The following is an 18424-nucleotide window of genomic DNA, read 5'->3' on the forward strand; positions in this document are numbered from 1 at the left end:
AGTCATGCTCATAAACACGATTGTGTGTCCCTGTCCACCTTATTCATCACGTCTGGCACTGAGTGACTTTGGGCCCTTCCCCAAAGTCAAAATGACCAGGTAAAGGAAATGTTTTGAGTCAATTCAGGACATTGAGACAGCCATGACAGTACAACTAAAGACTCTCATGAAAGAGGACGTCCACAGCTGCTTCAGAACGTGCCAAGACCAATGGGATGAGTGTGTTTAAAGTGAGACGGGGCTGGGCATGGTGGCACACGCCTGCAATCCCAGCACTCAGGAGGCTGAGGCAGGAGGATCACTGTGAGTCCCGGGCCAGACTGAAGTACAAAAAGTGAGAGGGAGGATTGAGGGGATTAATAGCAGTATGTCTTTTACTGTAATGATTTTTTAAAAAAATCTAACCTTGTTTTTCAGTCACACTTCCTATGCCCAATCTGTGTAATCCTTGTTCTAGTTCCAGTGTCCACAGGTGTGGAAACGGAGGCAGAGAGGGAAAGAGCCTTGCTCAAGGTCACATAACTGCCAGCACCATTAGTATAGGAAACACTTGGCTAGAGTCTGGGCACACGGGTGCTGCCCAGAGGGAACCCCTTCTTCTCAGTGTTCCCATCGGGGTAGCCCCTTGTTCTCGGCATTGGGAGCTGTGTGCTGTTTCCTCCCTGAGGGCCTTGTCTTCCTGCCAGGTACAAACTGGTGGAGCTCCTGTGCTATGTGGTGATGGGCTTTTTCCCCGCCCTGGTCATCCTCTCCATGGTGAGTCTGTCCCCACCTCCGTGTGGGCCTCCTGTCTGCCTGGAGGGCACACGAGTGTCCAAGCCTCATCTGACCCTCAAGACTATCAAGTTGGGTGTTTCTTTTGGCAGCTGGGGAAACAGGCTCAGTGGGTCAGAGAGATTTGGCTCTAGGGACAGGAGAACATCGAAGTCCAGCCTTTCCTTCACCCCTTCCTAACCTTGAGTGAATCCTCCAACCTCTGCGTTTTTGGGTTCTTAGCTGTGTAAGAACATCGGCAAGCAGCGATCAGAGTGCATCCAGGCCAGAGTGCGAAGATAACTCACAAACTCAGATCTGTCACGAGGACGTAGGGCTGGGGTCCTCTCAGAGGTAGAGAGCTTTGCAAGCCCGTATGAAGCCCTGGGTTCCGTACCCAGCTCAGCAAAAACGAAAGCAAAATACAGGATTTCTGACCCTAAGGCTTACACCTTGACGAACGATGCCCTGTATCCTAGACCTGGATTGCAGCCCAGGACCAGAGTAGAAGGCAGAAAGCAGATGGGCCAGGGGTGTGGCCCCAGCATTTGCCTCACGTGCACGGGGCCCTGGGTTCCATCCCCAGCCCTGGAAAGAAGAAGAATTTAATGGCTTTGGAGGCCAAGCTGTTTTCTGACTCCCCCCTTTCTATCCTTCGACACCCTAAACTGCTCCAGGTGCCCTTGGATGTGAAGGCAACATCCCCAGTTCATGCAGGAAGAGAGCAAGCTCTGAGAGGGAAAGGAGAGCCCAGTCTTGGGGCAGCTGGGTGGAGCATGGCCCCATCTCCCCTGATTGGGTGTTGGGGTCCAGTGGCCTCAGTTGCTCCCTCTGTCGAGTGGGCACAGAAACCTCAGGCCACTGTCTTCAGGGTGTGTGTGTGTGTGTGTGTGTGTGTGTGTTCTGGGGGGACTTCTGCATAGCAGGCAAGTGTTCTACCGCCGAGCTAACAACCCTAGACTGACAGTTGTTACTGAAAAATATAGTCAATAATGTAGTTCTTTCAATGTCCTGATGGGATGATCTCCCCTTTCCTAAGTTCCCAAGTTTGTATAGACTGTCACCTACCTATAGTTTCTTCTTTTTTTGTTTTTTTTTGGTACTGGGGATAGAACCCAGGGCCTTCACATTGAGCTACATCCTTAGCCTCTTTTTGTATTTTTATACTTTGAGATAGGCTCTTGCAAGTCAGTAAGTTGCCCAGGATGTACTTGAACCTATGATCCTCCTGCCTCAGCCTCCCAGAGCACTGAGATTTCAGGCATGTGCCACCACACCTGGCCTCTCCTGCTTCTTTTGTAGTTTGCTTTGTGGTTTAAAATTGTTTACTCCCATTGCAGTTTTGTTTGTGTATGGTCATCCCTCTCCACATGATCAGCCAGTTGTTTCATTGATCGACCATTAAAAAATCCTCCTGTCGTGCGTATAAGCATGGGCCTCATCACGTGGCCTGTTTGTTCTTTGCTCTGCTGGGAATTGAAACCAGGACCTCACTGTGCCGTGGAGCCGCAGCCCTAGCCCTCGGCCTATCTGTTCCATGCAAGGTGCAAGGGCCCTGCTTTTTCCTACTCTTTTTTCCCCTCATACAGGAATTGAACTCAGGACCTTGCGCTTACCAAGCAGGAGGCACAGCACCACTGAGCACATCCCCAGCCCCTACTGTTTCCTTTCCTTGTCTGCACTCTCGTCTGGCCCCTCCTTCTTGTTGTTCATTGCTAACCCTTTGGATTTGTATTTATTTTTCCAGATTGCCTTTCCCCCTCCAAGCTCATTTTTATGTAAATATACATGTTATATCTATCAAATTGTAAGACCTTCATCAAATTACATATTATATGTTACACACAATATATACATAGAGTAAATGTATATTTAATTGTATATTCTCTCAAAGAAATCCTGTATAAAAATGTCACCCTCTCACTTCCTTCCCAATACGATGCCTCAGCTACAACCATTAGTAGCTTATTTTTGTGAATATTTTTTCCATTTAAAACTTTTATTTAGTTAGGTTTTTTTTTTAGTTTAAGGGTGCTGAGGATTGAATCCAGGGCCTCATACATGCTAGGAGATTGCTCTGCCACTGAGCTATAACCCAGTGGTGCATGCTTGTAATTTCCGCACTCTGGGAGGCAGAGGCAGGAGGATCTCGAGTCTAAGCCCTATCTGGGGCATTTAGGGATTTAGTGAGACCCTGTCTCAAAATAAAAAGTAAAAAAGTGCTGGGTTGTAGCTCAGTACAAAATTCCTGGATTCAATCCCCAGTAAATGTAAATAAATAAGTACAACTTAAATGCAAGTATATGGGGACACGTAGACATACATTGACAGTTTTATTTTTATTTCATAAAAATGAAGTCATTTCACAGGCTATTCTGCAGCATGCATTTCTCTTTGCCCTGTTGTGGTTCTTTTTTTCCATAAGGCTGTTGTAAAGGGTTTGCCACTGGGCAACTCAGGTCAGGCACAGAAGAGGGGCCTGGCCCAGGGCGTGTGGTGGGGCACCCAGTGTTGCTATTATCATGGTGTTAACATCCAACTAGGGCTCTTGAGGATGGGGCAACACACTGATAAACACACTTTGTTAGAAGCATGGTACGTTTGAGAAATAATATGGGGAGACTTGAAGGCATCACAGTGTTGAAATTCCCCAAGGAGACTCTGGGCTGGCTTGCCACCTCTGTGTCTTTTAGTTTGGGTGGTGGTAGACTAGCTGGCTGCTCCTCTGACTTGTGCCTCACCCTTGTCCTTACTGACAGCCCAACACTGAAGGCATCTGGGAGCTGATGACCGGAGGGGTCTTCTACTGCTTAGGCATGGTGTTCTTCAAGAGCGACGGCAGGATTCCCTTTGCCCATGCCATCTGGCATCTCTTTGTGGCATTTGGTGCTGGTACCCACTACTATGCCATCTGGAAATACCTCTACCTGCCCAGCACCCTGCAGACCAAGGTGTCCAAATGAAATGGCTCAGAATCCCCAGGTCATTTGGGCTTTTGGAGCAAAGCATCATGGGAAGTGATCTGCAAACTCTATCCCAGAACACAGTGCTGAGGCCTGTCTGCCCTTCCCTGTGTAGAGTTTTTGATGTGTCTCAGGTTTTTCCTGGTGATAGATAGACCATCCCTTGAGTGCCCAGTGAGAAGGAACGATTTAGTCATTTCCACAGAGGAGAAATTAACCTTGTAATGTGTTTCTACTTTAGGAAAATGTTTTCTAATACAACCAACATTAATATCTTCAGAAAAGGGCATATTGGGGAATGACAGGCCAAGAGGTCCTTTTTAAGGTCCTGAGGAATCTGGTGGTTTTTGTAGAGCTTGGTATCCCTCTCAGCTGCCAAAGTCTTGACTGGGGAATTGTCCCCTGTTCAGGGAAAGTCACTCAACTTGCAGATGAAGAATGGGGAATACCCTTGATCAGGGCAGACAGAGCCAATCAGGTACAGTCTGTGTGTGGTGTCAGATTCGTTTCAACAGTATCCTGGGCAGGCTCCTAATGGAACCTCTTGGCCTGTCCCGCCTGCTGTGTCCCAAAATGGCATCGTGATGGGAGCAGTTAAAAGTCACCGTGGCTGGGGAGCACGCTTGTCTTCTGACACTACACCTTCTGCTCCCTCTCCTTTTTTCTTCCTTTCTGGGGAGCTCCTGCAGTGGGGAGTGGGAGGGCAGTTGAGGCAGGCAGAGACACACCCATGATGCTCTACTCCATCATAGCTGCTTCTCAGCACAGGAAGGAGCAGGCAGCTGGGCGTCCTGACACTGTGGTTGGGCCATCTCTTCTCCTCCTGGAAACTTCAGAGAAATGATGAGAGCCATTTACCCATCAGTGGAGGAAGCAGACACTGGCAAGTCGCCAACTTGCTTCCTCCTTAGGGTAGGGCTCATGACGTCAAGATGGATTCTCACGGGTGCCAACAGCGGCTCTCAGAGGCCACTCCAAAGGGCCTGGGGGACACAGCCTCGGCCTCACCTGTATGGAGGCCTCGGCAGAGTGACCTGGTCCTCTGATCTCTGCAGTGCATGGCTGCCAGGTGCTTGTCAACCTGCCGCTGCTGGGCCACCTCTCTGGACACTGCCACCGGCACAGAATCTGAACCAGCATCTCGGAATCTCTGGAGGAAGAATCTGTCTCAAATCCTAAGGTCCCTATTCTACGAATCCTGACTGGACTGGGTGGATGGGGCCAAGACAGGGTGCCTTACTATGCTTCACTTGCACATTCCAGGGCAGCCCCAGGTGCTGGCCCCTGGGACCCCCTGTGTCCAAGCCAGTATTAAATCACCGTGACACCTTCCTTGGAGGATGGGTTCTGAACTGGGGCTACTTTGGGGCTGGATCGATCCACCTGCTCGTGTGCATGCATGTCCGTGCGTGTGTGTGTGTGTGTGTGCGCAAGCATGTGTGTCTACACAGATGAGCCCAACCCCAGGAAACTGACGCGGGTCAGGTGGCCCCATGGAGCTCACCATGTGCTTCCTACTGGCAGAGGTCAGGGCTGGAGGGCTGAGGGCAGGGAGGGCTGCAGACAGACTGGCTCCTGCCAGGACCTGGGACACTGGGACGTGACCTCTGACTGGCTATAAGGTTGGAAGGGGCTTGTGGAGGTCCTGGGTTTTGTGTGGGAACCTCCAGAAGTGTGGCATCAAGATGGTGATGGGGACCAGGCTGGTTCTGGGAAAGAGCTGGGTGCCTGAGACACTGATTGCTTTAGTGACCCTGCAGCCTTTCCAAGGTCCTCAGTGTGATGCCTGCATCTCTTTTTGCCTCTCCTCCAGGGCACTTGCCGGTGCATTTCCCTGCAACACCCACCCCTGCATGCCCCCCATCTTGTGGTGTTAAGTCTCTCTGCTAGGAACACTGCTCATCTCTCATCCACCCAACTGCTATTCATCCTTCAAAGCCCACCCCAGACATCAGCACCGAGGAGCTTCTTCTAACTTAAGGGGCCCACTCTGCTTCCTGTTATTCCCTGTGCTCATCTACACCACAGATCAGGAGCCTGTCTGTCATCTAGGCACTTGCCTAGGCTCCTGGATGGGGGACTGTGTCTTGCTAGACTTGGGATTAGATCTTGAAAACACCATTTGTGAGAGTTTAGGTCAGTTCCCTCAACTCTGTGAGCCTCAGTGTCCTCAGCTGTAAGATGGGTATAATAAGGTAGCACCTTGCAGGGTTGAGGGGAGATGTAGCAGGATAAGAATGCATGCTGTCCAGCCTGGTGTTCTAATTAGCTTTGATAGCTGCCCACTTGGAAAATAAGCTGATACATCAGCCCGGTCCCTTGGGGAGAGGGGTAAGATTGTGTCCCGAGAGCGTCTCAGGGGCACAAAGCATGCACTGGGAACTCAGCTGCACACTGGCTTCCTGTCCATCCTGGGAGCATTGTGTCCAGGGGAGCTGCTGCCACTCCCCAAGAAGCTGGGAGGGTCACTGGCAGTGGCCTGGCCAGTTTGACACTCCAAGCCTTAGTTTGTGGGCATCACCAGGGCAGGTAGGGAGGAGGGAGTGTGGCAGGAGGAGCCAAAGAGTGGCCGGGGCACCACAGGGCTGTGGCGATGAGAACCTCAGGAAGGAGCTCAGGAAAGCCCCGGGTGGTGGGGCGTAGTGTGCTGGGCTGGGAACCCAAGGACACCTGGAACCAAATGTGCAGAGCCTTGGGGGCCACAAGTGGGACCCGCAGGGTGTGTGGATGCCCCCAAAGCTTGCAGGGACTGAACGTTGCAGCCCGCGGCTTCTAGCTCACCGGCTCTCTTTTTGGTCACGGTCTGCGAGGAGCCTGCACAACCTCTGTGGTGCCGGAGCCCTGTTGGAGCCAGGGAAGTGGGGGGACCTCAGATGGCCTGTGGTGTCCACTCTGGTTTCACCCTGCAAGTTCTAAGAGGGCAGCCAGAGCTCCCAGCACCAGGCGGTGGGCACTGGGCCACAGCTGCAGCAGGAGGCTGAGGTGCAGGCTCTCAGGACTGCACCTGGGAATCCCGAGAGGGCCAGGAAGTTCCACAGTGTGCAGGGAAGGAGCAGGAGACTGAGGAGGGCGAGGCTCACCTGGGTGGGCAGTTTTCTAGACGCCCCTCCAGTGATTGACACAGCCTCCCCCAGTAGGGAGGCTCATTAGCTGATCTTACAAGGCAGGACACCAAAGTACACCGAAAGCAGTACACCAAAGAGGTTGGTGACTTGCTCAAGGGTACCCAGCTTCTAGCCAGCAGAGCAAAGCTTTGTAGCCAGGACTATTTAATGCTTGCTGGTTCATCTGAAACTCAGTGTCCTTAAGTCTTTCTCTGGGGGTGACGGTGGGGGAGCTGAGGTTAAATTTTTTTTTTTGAGGGCTTTTGAGACAAGGTCTTGCTATGTAGTTCAGGCTCGTCTTGAACTCACTGTGTTTTCCAGGATGGCCTCAGACTCCTGGTGATCTTCTTCCTGCCTCAGCCTCCCAAGTGCTGGGACTGCAAGCGTGCATCACAACGCCTGGCTGAGTTTAAAGATATTAAATAATAATTTTTTTAAATCTTGGATGTGTGGCATTACCAATTTCCATGGTGTAAATAACCATGGCCCATTTCAGGCTACAATGTGGCACAGAGTCTAAGCTGGTGGGCAGGGCAGCCCCTGCCCCAGCTTGGGGAGCAGGCCCCTGGGAGAGAGGGGGTGCTGGCTCCCACCCCACATGGGCACCACTGATCAATGCAACCCATGAGGGGTGATCAGAAAGACTGTTAATGCTTACATTTTTATGACACCAAAAGACACATTGCCATAAATTCCCTTCAATATACTCTCTCTCCTCATTTGAACACACACCATTGTTCTTGGCTCTTTCTGCAGCAGTTCTGGGAGTCCTCTTTTGTTGAGTGTCTTTAGTTGCACTGACACGGCTGCCTCCATGCCCTGTACTGATTCAAAACGTTTCTCTTTCATGGTCATTTTGACTTTAGGGAAGAGTCAGAGGTCACACAGTGACAGATCCAGTGAATAAAGTGGACAAGGATGCACCATTATGTTTTTATTTGACAGAAATTGCCATAAAAGGTTGATCAGAGAGGGGGTGATCATAAAATATGGTGAGTACTTAAATTAAATATTTTATTATAGTAAAAAATATTGGCATTAAACTCCCTCAAAACATTGAAAATAGGGGCCAGGGATTTAGCTCAGTGGTTCTGCCACTTACCTTGCAAACACAAGGTCCCAAGCTTGATCCCCAGTACCAAAAAAACCCAAAACCAAAACATTGAAAATATTCCCCTTTGTTTCGAATATACTTATTCTATTGCTTCTGGAAATTTTCCTTTTACTGTAAATAAGTTAAAAAAATAAAACATTCACACTATCTTTAGATCACTTCTTGTAGAGAAATAAAAATAGAGAATCCCAAATGGGCAGAGAGACCCCAGACATCATCTGTTCTACAAAATAGTACCATTTGCTGCAGTTGGCTATTTCAATTTAAGTCAGTTAAAATGAAGTCTAAATTAGAACCCATCCCCACAGCCCTGCTAGCTACACCTTAAGTGTGACAGCCACACATGAGCAGTGGCTATGTTGGGACGGTGCTGACCCAGGTTTTCCCCTTCACTTCCAGAAGTCTTGCTGGGCAGGGGTGAGGGTTCCCGTGCCTCAAACATTTCTGGTCTTGGGAAGTTATTAAAGACACCAAAGAGCTCCAGTTTAGGTGGACTGTATCTATTAACACTCATCATGCTAGAAATTAAAGCTGATTGGGCCAGGGATTTAGCTCAGTGGTGCCCTGCCTGCCTTTCAAGCACAAGGCCCTGAGTTCAATCCCCAGTACCAATAAATAAACAAATAAATAAAGCTGAGAATATTTAGAAATGCCTATTAATTCATTTAAAGATAACAAGTCCACTACATGGTGGTATAAGGAATGTATTTTTCCCATTAGGAATAACAATATTTTTCCAGAGAAAATAAACACAGGAAGAAGAGTGGCACTACTGTACAATCTGGTGAATCCCTCGATCCCTTGAACCCTGGTTGCACAAAGGTGGCTGGATCCTCCCGTTGCTTTTGCATTCAGTCTGCTTTGGTATTGCATGTCAGGCAGCTGCTGAAAAACTCTGTTGTACACGCGTGAAAGAATGAGAAGGAAGGGCTGACCCAATTCTAGGCTTTGGGGGTCGTTTTCACATGACCTGGGGTATGGCAGGCCAGGGAGGCAGCAGGGTGCGGGCCTCTGGGTGGAGACTGGTGTTTCAGGGGCGGCACTGGGGGCCTAGAGCCCAGCACTCAGTAGGTGCTCAGGGGTTGGTCTTGACCACGCGCTGCCTCCTCTTCTGAGGTTGAAGATGTGTCTGCCCCTTTGCATCCTGGGTTGGAAAGAGAGGTACCACAGCCCAATCTCCCCGGAGCCTGCCCCCATCTTTACTCCTGGTGGCCCTGAACATAGGACACTAAACCAGAGGGCTTACGGGAGGATCCTAGTTAGTTTTCCTTTCCTTTCTCTTTCTCTCTTTCTTTCTTTTGGGGGGGTACTGGGGATTGAACTCGGGACCTATGAGGCAGGCAGTGGAAAGACTGAGCTAAATCCCCGGCCCTTCTTTTTTTTTTTTTTTTTTCCTGTACCGGGGATCGAACTCAGGACCTTTTCCCAGGCAGGTGCAATGCCACTGAGCTACATTTCTGGCCCCTGCGTTAGTACTTCTGACTTGAGTCTGTGGGAGGAGCTGCAGCACAGAAGCTTGGTGGCCAGTATGTGCCTGCCCTGGAATTAGGGGAATTAGGGGAGGGACAGGGCAGGGCTCTGGGGAAACCAACAAGGTAGTGGGAGGTTTCTGCTAGGTGTCAGGTGGGCCCCCGAGGAGGGACCAGAGCATCAAAGCTTATGACCTGGTTGAGGGAATATCTATCCCAGTGCCTGGGAAAGGCATTTTTTTCCTTGAATATAGTGATTTTTTTCATTAATGTATATGTTTACATGAATTTTATAAAATCCAAGGAAGGTACAAAACATGACCCAGAATCTTCCTGCTCCACGTAGCCAGTCCTAACCTGTAGTGGTTTTCTTCCTTTTTCTTTTTTGTGCTTTCTTCTGTTCCATGTCATATTTGATTATGGTGTTTTTGTCACTTACTGAACATCATTTTTGGTTTTGATTGTTGTTTGTTTTGCAGTGTTGGGGATAGAACCTAGGGCCTTGCGTATGGTAAGCAAGTGTCTATCACTGAGCTACAATCCCAGCTTTCTGCACATTTTTTTTTTTGTAGTACTAGGGATTGAACCTAGGACCTTTGCACTGGGCTATATCCTCAGCCCTTTTTACATTTTTAATTTTTTTAAATTTATTTTTTATTGTGTGAGACAGGATCTTGCTATGTAGTTCAACCTGGCCTTGAACTCACTATGCAGCCCACGTTGGCCTTGAACTCATGGCAGTCTTCTTGCCTCAGCCTCCTGAGTGCTGGGATTACAGGTGTGCACCACCACGCCTGGCTGTTATATTTTTTATTTTGAGACTAGGTCTCACCAAGTCTCTAAACTGTCTACACTGGGCTCCAACTTACAATGTTCCTGCCTCAGCCTCCCAGAATGCAGGGATTACAGGTGTGTGTCATCATGTTCAGCCCCGTATATACTTTTAGATCCTACCTTTAGAATATTTTTCCATATTATTTCAAGACTGTTGTAAACATTATTTTAAATGTCTCCATCAAGTGGACATACCACAATTTATCCAGCCACTCTTATAATTCAGGGTATATAGGTAAGAGAATAAATACATACAGGCTGTGGTGGGCCTTTTGAGCTACCCCCTCCCCATTTAGGGTGTTTTTCCACCTCATGCTCTCTGTGCCGCCCAGACATGGCCGCCATTTTGCCTCCTGTTACTGGACCGACTAGGGAGCCTGCTGCCCGGTGCTGCCCAAGAGCTGGATTCTGTGGAGATGCAGGATGGCCAACCCTGGTGTCAGGCTCAAGGGGAGGAGTGGGAGGAGGCAGGGCTGCGTGCCACCCTGCAGGTGATCTGCAAGAGGAGTGGCAGAGCAAGAAGGGCCTCACAGACAGAGGGGACAGAGTCCTGTCCCTCTGTTGGCAGGAGAGGAGAGGTCCTGAGGGGATGTTCCCCACGTGCTAGGGCAGCCTGGAGACAAGCTGTTAGACACTATAAGCCAACACTATAGCAGTCCTATAAGCCACTAGTTGGCCCTGGCGGGGAGGTTCACACAATGGCAACTGGCACCTGCTCCGAATCGGGCCTCGGACCGCAGAGAGCTCCTCTCCCATTGCACACGCCTGCAGCCCATCTGTCAGCCTGGCAGGTCGTAGGTGCGCTTAGGAACGTGTTCACGGCCTCATCCATGTCCTTATATGGTATTTCACCATCAAAGCCTGGCAAGATGTGGTTACTTTACATGGGGAAATTGAGGCTGCTTGGTGACATAAGCGATGTGTCGCGGTCATTCAGCTGGTGTGGGGCAGTTCTGGACTCCAGTTTGAGGCCCTTGGCATCCCGTCTCCTCTCTTGTTGTGGCACCCAACTACCTTACTCCTTGAGAGCTGAGCTAGGGCAATGACGAAACCTGTTTCCCTGTAGTCCCCTCATAGTCCTGTCTCCACTGCCACATTTCTGGCCTTGCCAGGCTCACTCTCACTTCAGGAGGTCTGAGGGGCTGTGCTTCCACCCTAGTCGGCCCATCTCCGAGAGCCGGGAAGGCCAGTGCCATCTCTGGTGGGCAAGGTCCCTTCATGCCCAGTACCCTGGCCTGGCAGTTGGGGAGCCCTGAGGTCTGGAACTTCCTGTGTTTGGGGGCTCAGCTGGGCAGAGGGGAAGCCATGAGCTTGTCCCCTCCAGAATTCATATCCCTGCAGGCAGCTGGCTCTACTGACACCCACAAGATAAGGGGGCATCAAACCTCAGTAAGGCAACAGTTTAAAGAAACAAGATTGTGGTGGTGCATGCTGGCAATCCCAGCACTTGAGAGACTGAAGCAGGAGAATCACTGTGAGTTCCAGGCCAGCCTGGGCTACATAATGAGTTCAGAGCCAGCCTGAACTACAAAGGGAGACTCTGCCTCAAAACAAAACAAAAAAGGAAGAAGGTTATGGGTCTGTACCCAGGGGGGTGACTGTCTCTATCCATCTGGCACGGGGACAGGACCTGGGTCTTCTAGATTAGGCACAGCGTGATGGGTACCAGAGGGCCTGAATGCAGGGTCTCTCAGCCACACACCTCTCAACTTGTCCTGATGCCTGTTTTATACCAATCTGGCTCCAAGGTGGGCCCCACCCTGATTGGACCCTTGAGGCAGTATAGGGGGCCTGGGAGGCCCACCCCCCACCCCTCACCAGCCAGTAGCCTGCATGGGAAGGGGTTACCTGTGCCCCAGGGACCTGCCTGTCCCAGGACCTGGGACGAGCTTCTGGTCATGTGGGTTAGTGGGGACGTCCCACCTACCCCGTTGGTGTCAGCCTTCCCCGGGGCTTTGTGATGAAGGCTTGTTCTAAGAGACGCACCTAAATGGTGCCCGGGTCTGCACATCCGCCATGGAAACACCCTTGCCTGGATGACTGGCCTGAGGTTTCCCACGGTCTGGTCCTTCCTGTCCTGTTCTAGTCTATCTAGTCTTGGCCCATTTGGGCTGCTGTCACAAAAGTGCTATCGAACGGGTGGCTTATCATCAACTGAAATGTCTGTCTCACAGTTCCACAAGCTGAAGGCCCAGGACCAAGATGCTGGCAGGTTTGGTGCCTGATGAGGGCTGTGCTCCGGTTCATGGATGGCGCCTTCTCCCTGTGTCCTCAAAGTTGGATGCACTTCTTTGATGATTTGCTGCATTCTATCCTCTTATTGAGGGCACAGCCCCATGGCGCATTCACCTCTCATAGACCCCATCTGTTAACACCAGGACCTTGGGATTAGGGCTTCAGCATAGAATTTGGGGGACGCCAGCATTCAGACCATCCAGTTTTATTCCAACCCATGATGTCCCACCCTCTCATTTTTCCAAGTTGCTGGCTGCAACCTGCTGCATTGATTTTATGACCCACAAGTACGTCTGAATCCTAAATTCTAGAAGATGCTCTTGGTGGGACATGGCTGAAGAGCCATGGTTGTTGGTCACGGGTGCTTAGTGCCTATTTGCCATGGTTGTCTAGGGTCAGTGTTGTGTCACTCTGTGAGCCCCATGGCTGTGTGGGGACAGGTAGGGAGAGCACAAAAGGGCTCCCAAGAATCTGGTTGCCCAGAACCCCGACTCCAGTAAGAGGAGCACAAGACCAAGTCCCAGGATTTCTTGTCCTGGTGACAGTCCATGCTGTTGGGTCTTGGGGCTGGGTGGTCATGGAGATCTCAGCTGGGCAGCCAGCCTATGTGTGTGCCGGCCTGGCCCAAGCATGTTTGGTAGGGCAAGTGGGAGGCATGGAACCTATTGGGGAAAGGAGCAGACCCAGTTTTGGAAGGGGTACCCTGCCTCTAGGCAGGCACAAATTTCCCACTCCTGCTTCCTTCCTGGAAGCCCTGTTTACATCTGGGTTCCCCTAGGGGCTTCCACTTTGAGCAGGGGAAACCCCTGCTGCTTTTTAAGGCTTTTCTTTGGGAGGATAGAGCAAGAGGTGTCTGAGTGTCTTCTGTCCTCCCTTTTATAGATCCATGAAGTCTATGCTTGAGAATGGCATTGGCCGCATGACGTTTTTAATGTCCTGCTGGTGTAGGACCCTTTCTGTTTGTGAAGCTGCTATTTTGTATTAACATAATATTTGATAACTATTTATATCAATCACAAGAAGAATCCTCCCAGTAGATATTATGGTTTCTAGTGGAGTCAAAAGAACTCAAATAGGCCGGGGATTTAGCTCAGTGGTTCCGGCGCCTGCCTTACAAGCGCAAGGTCTTGAGTTCAATCCCTGGTACCAAAAAAAAAATAAAAGAGCTCAAATAAAGGAAATTTCAAGTTGCCTCACTCTTGCTGAATTATCTTTTAAAAAATAACACTCACTAATAATTATTATTATTACTATTATTATTACTATTATTATTATATTTTTAACCCTTTTTGTTGTTGTTTGTTTTTTTTGAGACAAGGTCTTGCTGTGTAGTTCAGGCTGGCCATGACGAAAGACCGTTTCCACAAGATCCTCAAACCACCCAGTGATTAATCCAGCAACTCTAGCCCATGCACTTACCCCAGCCCATCCGGAGATTCAGTTAGAACCAGACAGAGCAAGGCCCTGCCCTCAACTGCTCAGGCAGCCCCAGGGGGTCTGCTGTGCTTCTGCCCTGAACAAGATCACTCCGCAGGTGGAGAATGACTCACTAATTATTTTTGTTAAACAATCTCTACTCATTGTAGAAAATTTAGGATATTTAGAAAGGTAAAGCAAATTATAAACTCTGTACTAGCTATCCATTGCTGTGTAACAAAGTATTCTAAAATACAGTGGCTTGAAACAATAATGACCATTGGTGTCCTACGTGCTCACGGAGTGGGTGCTGAGGCTGGGGTAATCTGCAGGCTCAGCTGAGGCATGCCAGCAGCTAGATACAGTTCTATTGTGGAGGTTGGCAGGACACTTTGTTTTAACATGCAGATTTTATCATTTAGATATTCGACTAACAAGTTAGGGGGCAACTGCACTGAAAACATAGTTTGTTATTCAAAGATCCCAGGAGGTGTCACAGGATGCCACACACAGAGGCCCACATAGGGAAGACCCAGAGTCAGCCAGGAGATGGGGAGTGAAGGGAAAACATGGGCAGGAGCCTTTGGTGGTTTCTGCTGGGAGGAAGAAGTGAAGCAGGGCAGGCAGGTGTAGGAATCCAGCAGGCTCTGGGTGTGGGGCTGTTTGAGCTCAAACCTGGTCCTGGATGACTGGGTGGGGAGGATGTTGACTTGGAATGTGAAAGCCTGGTAGAGGAGGGCATGGGCATGGCATGAAAGTGCTCAAGTCGCTGGCTAACAAAGTGCAGCTCTGATAGCAGCTCCACTGCTATTGAGTGCAAATGGCACTCAGTCCTCAGGTTTATAGCTCTGGGCCCTGATGTCACTGTCAATAGTGGGCACTGTTGGTCAACACTGCCAGTTCCTGGTCTCTGCCACTGCCGACTGCCACTGGTCAGTGCCAACTAGCCCCACTAGTCAATGCTGGTCTCCATTGTTGGTCTCTGGAGCTCTCCAGGGATAGCATTTCCTATGTTTATAGCTCTTTTTAAAAAGCAACTTCTCTGTTCACACTACACAGGATACAAGTAGAGCCCACACCATCCAAGAGATAAATCATGAATGGATTTACAGGATCACTACAGGGAGGCTTTATTTGAACACAGTCTGTGCTGCAGCATACCACAAGAAGCCTTCCCCTACACCCACCAGAAGAGCATGAGGAGAGTACTGCTTATATAGCAGCAGCAGACCTGTAATTGGTCCAAATTCAAGCCTGTGGTTGGTCCAAATTCAAGCCTGCTAATTGGTCCAAATTTGGAGCTTGCCAATAGGCCCAAATTGGTCTGAGTTTAAGCCTTCTGATTCAAGCTTACTGATTGGCCCCAATTCAATTCTACTGTTTGGTTCAGATTCAAGGCCTGAGTTCAGGGTAGACTAGACACCTTCTGGGGTGAGTACAGGTGATTCACAGCTGTCATGGTGGCAGTTCCCAGAAGTTGAGGTTATTGGATTAATAGATATCGTGTCTCTGGGAAAATGCCAAGGCTAAAATCAGGGACTCTCTGGAACTGGCTGTGTTCATCATGCCTTACTGGGGCTGGGGATGTTAATAATGGACCCAGATCCTTCCCTGGGCAGGAGGACCACTGTATGTCCTATCTGGGTAGCCAGAAGAGCAGCTGCCAAGTAACCTGAGGGGTAGGAGAAGAGCCCTGAGCCAAGGTCCCAGTACGTCCTTAGGGGACCAAGGGGAGAGGTATGACAACTGTTGTCCACAACACATCTCCTCTGGCTGTCACAGGACAAAGCGGGAGAGGGAGGTGCCTCTTTGTGTTTCATACCACAGGCCCAGCACTACTCTGCTCGGGAGTTGGCTAGCTCCAGGTGGGGTGGAGGGGTGTCCTTCTAGGTTTTTATGGCCATAGATATCAAAAAAGACTATAGTGGACCCTTGACTTAGGAGCTCAATTTGTTCATGAGGGCTGGTTGTAACTCAAGTTGGTCAATTGAAGGCTCAGTCTCCTCTACACAGCCTTCAAAGTCTCTTTCCTGTATACAGGCAGATCTCAGTGTCCTTAGAGAGACATCAGCCCAGGATTTCTGAGTTAACTCCACACAGGAAAGGATGTTGTCATGTTCCTTCCAGAACTCTTAAGGGTTAAATCTGTCTGAGACCATCTGGAAGCACAAGCGGCCAGCATTTGGGTCATAACTCAAGACTTTGTTCATATGTTAAAACTAAAGTTGTGGGCCTAACCCAAGTTGTTCATATGTCAGGCTGGTCATAATTTGAGGCTCCACTGTATTTTATCAGAATAAAAAGGCATGCTTAGTATAGACCCACAAGGGACTTCCTCTGGTGGCCTGCACTTCCCTGCAATATGGCGGCTGGGTCTGAGGCCAGGGTCTGAAGACAAAGAGTGAGCCAGGTGGGAGACACATTGCCTTTATGAACCAAACTTGGAAGTCACCATCATCATATTTCTGCCATCTTCTGTGGGGAAGCAGCTGAACAGTTCCTTCCACCATGAAGGGGAGGGAAAGTAAGCCCACCTTCCTCACACCCAATGGAGGGGACCCCACATTACAGCGTAAGAAGAGTTTGGGGGGGTGCACATTGCTGCGACTCTCCCTGGAAACAGCCATCTGCTATGAATCCCATCACCCGGAAGTAGCTACTGTTAGTATTTCTCACCTATCTTGTTTGTGCATTTTAATTTTAATTTAATTAATTAATAATTCATTTGTGCTTATTTTAATTAAGTTAATTTTAAAATTAAAAATTATAGACATTTATCATGTATAATGATATTTTGAAATAGATATACATTATGGAATGGCTCAATCAAAGTAATAAAGATAAGCATTAACTCACTTTTTTGTGGTAAGATTGTGTATCTTTTAAAAAACATCTTGAGCGGGGCAGGATGGCATGTGACTGTTATCCCAGAACTGGGAAGGCGGAGGCAGGAGGGTTGCTGTGAGGCCAGCCTGGGCTACATAATGAGTTCAAGGCCAGTCTGAACTACATAGTGAAACCTTGTCTCAAAAAACCAATACAATAAAATAAATATTTATTGAGATGTAATTTGCATGCTATATACTGTACATTACTCACTAGTATACAACTCAAGGGTTTTAGTGTATTTACAGAATTATGCAGCTATCACAGACAATTTCAGAACATTTTTATTAACCCCCAAAGAAACTCTAGACTCCCAGGACATCACTCTTCCATTCCATATTCAATTCCATATTCCATGCATCCCCAAGAAACTGCTTAACTGCTTTGTCTCTATAAATGTACCTATCCTAAATCCTTATATAAAAGAAATCACACAAAGTTTGTCCTTAGGTGGCTCAGCACAGCGTTTTCAGGATTCATCCATGTTTCAGTGTGTATTGATACTTGATTAGTCTTTGTGGCTGAATCATATTCCATTGTACTCATGTCACATTTTTGTTCACCCATTAGCCATTGATGGATGTATGGATGTATGGGTTATTTCTACCTTTTGAATATTGTGAAGAATGCTGCTGTAAATGTTCCTGTGCAAGCTTTTGTGTGCAACCACGTCTTCATTTCTCTTGGGACTGGTCCTAGGAGTAGAATTGCTAGCTCATACAGGGACTCTGTATTTGGCCAGTTTTCCAAACACCCCCAACAGGGTGTGAAGGTTGTGATTTCTCCACATCCTCACTGACACTTTGCACATGGTTTTGAATGTGATTTCAAAGGAGAGAAGTAGTCTGTTCTTAACTAATTTTTGTGAACTTGGACAAGGCCATGGATCGCTCCTGGCTTGGTTCCACATCCATAAAGTTGGACACTGGATTAAACTTGGGCTCTCACACTTCTTTTCTTGGGGCCTAGCAAGAAAACCTCTATCTGACCAAGCTCTTCATCCCAAATTTGAAAAATAAAGCTGACTTGTTCCTAATTCTAAAAGAGAATGTTAGTAATAGTATTTTGTGTTACAACTTTTTCTTATACCTGTGTTGCAAACCTAATGGTACTTTCTAATAAATGTGCACGGGCAACATGTCAAGTAAATAAAAAGGCAGTCGAGACCAAGTGTATCTGGCTCAACAATGTGTTTTCTTAAGGTCGTATGTGCTCTTTATGATTTTATGTTATGTCTGCTTTGTATTTGTGTCATGGTTTTGACTAACAAGATTGATTCTAATGTCTCTGTTTGACATATTCCCAGTCCCGGGAGCATCCGGCTCCTGGGGGCCTTCACCCCATGCATAGCGTAACGTCACAGTGTGTGGACACACTCCGACTTATTTTGTGCACTGTCTATGTCATACATTTAGAGTAGTTCTTGGGATTTTAGTGAAGATGAACTTGAGTGGAGCCATAAAGAATGGCGAGGGAAACAGATGTCTGAATTGATTTTGTTGTTTCATTCAAACGCATGCACCCCCATGTGCCTGTCTGGAGAGTCTGTATTTTCCACCTAAAATACCTCACTGGAGCCACAGATCCAGAGCCAGCTGCCTACTGCATACCCACATTAGAATCCATGTATACGCTTCCAGATGAATCCTA

General features: G+C 48.6%; 1 protein-coding gene across 31 annotated transcripts in view; it reads left to right on the forward strand.

Annotated features, from left to right (window-relative positions):
• Mmd2 (monocyte to macrophage differentiation associated 2) overlaps positions 1-17958 on the forward strand; it is a 57894-nt gene extending 39936 nt beyond the window's left edge. For 15 of the 31 annotated variants that reach the window (XM_087196465.1, XM_087196472.1, XM_087196460.1 and 12 more), the window contains 3 exons: positions 687-756; positions 3513-3704; positions 4772-5048. In XM_087196465.1, the coding sequence (XP_087052591.1) occupies positions 687-756; positions 3513-3704; positions 4772-4918 (409 nt within the window). In that variant the 3' untranslated portion in view covers positions 4919-5048. Of the gene's footprint in view, positions 1-686; positions 757-996; positions 2183-2342; positions 2602-3512; positions 5049-7141; positions 7265-7686; positions 7813-12411; positions 13698-13785 lie in introns of those variants that run through there. The other 16 variants (XM_087196471.1, XM_087196477.1, XM_087196475.1 and 13 more) reach the window with 13 other exon arrangements.
• Positions 17959-18424: the final 466 nt, after the last annotated feature.

The sequence above is a fragment of the Heterocephalus glaber genome, unplaced genomic scaffold (assembly GCF_053883595.1).
Source record: "Heterocephalus glaber isolate CG9 unplaced genomic scaffold, H.glaber_assembly_v1.0 deba00001610, whole genome shotgun sequence".
NCBI lineage: Eukaryota > Metazoa > Chordata > Mammalia > Rodentia > Bathyergidae > Heterocephalus > Heterocephalus glaber.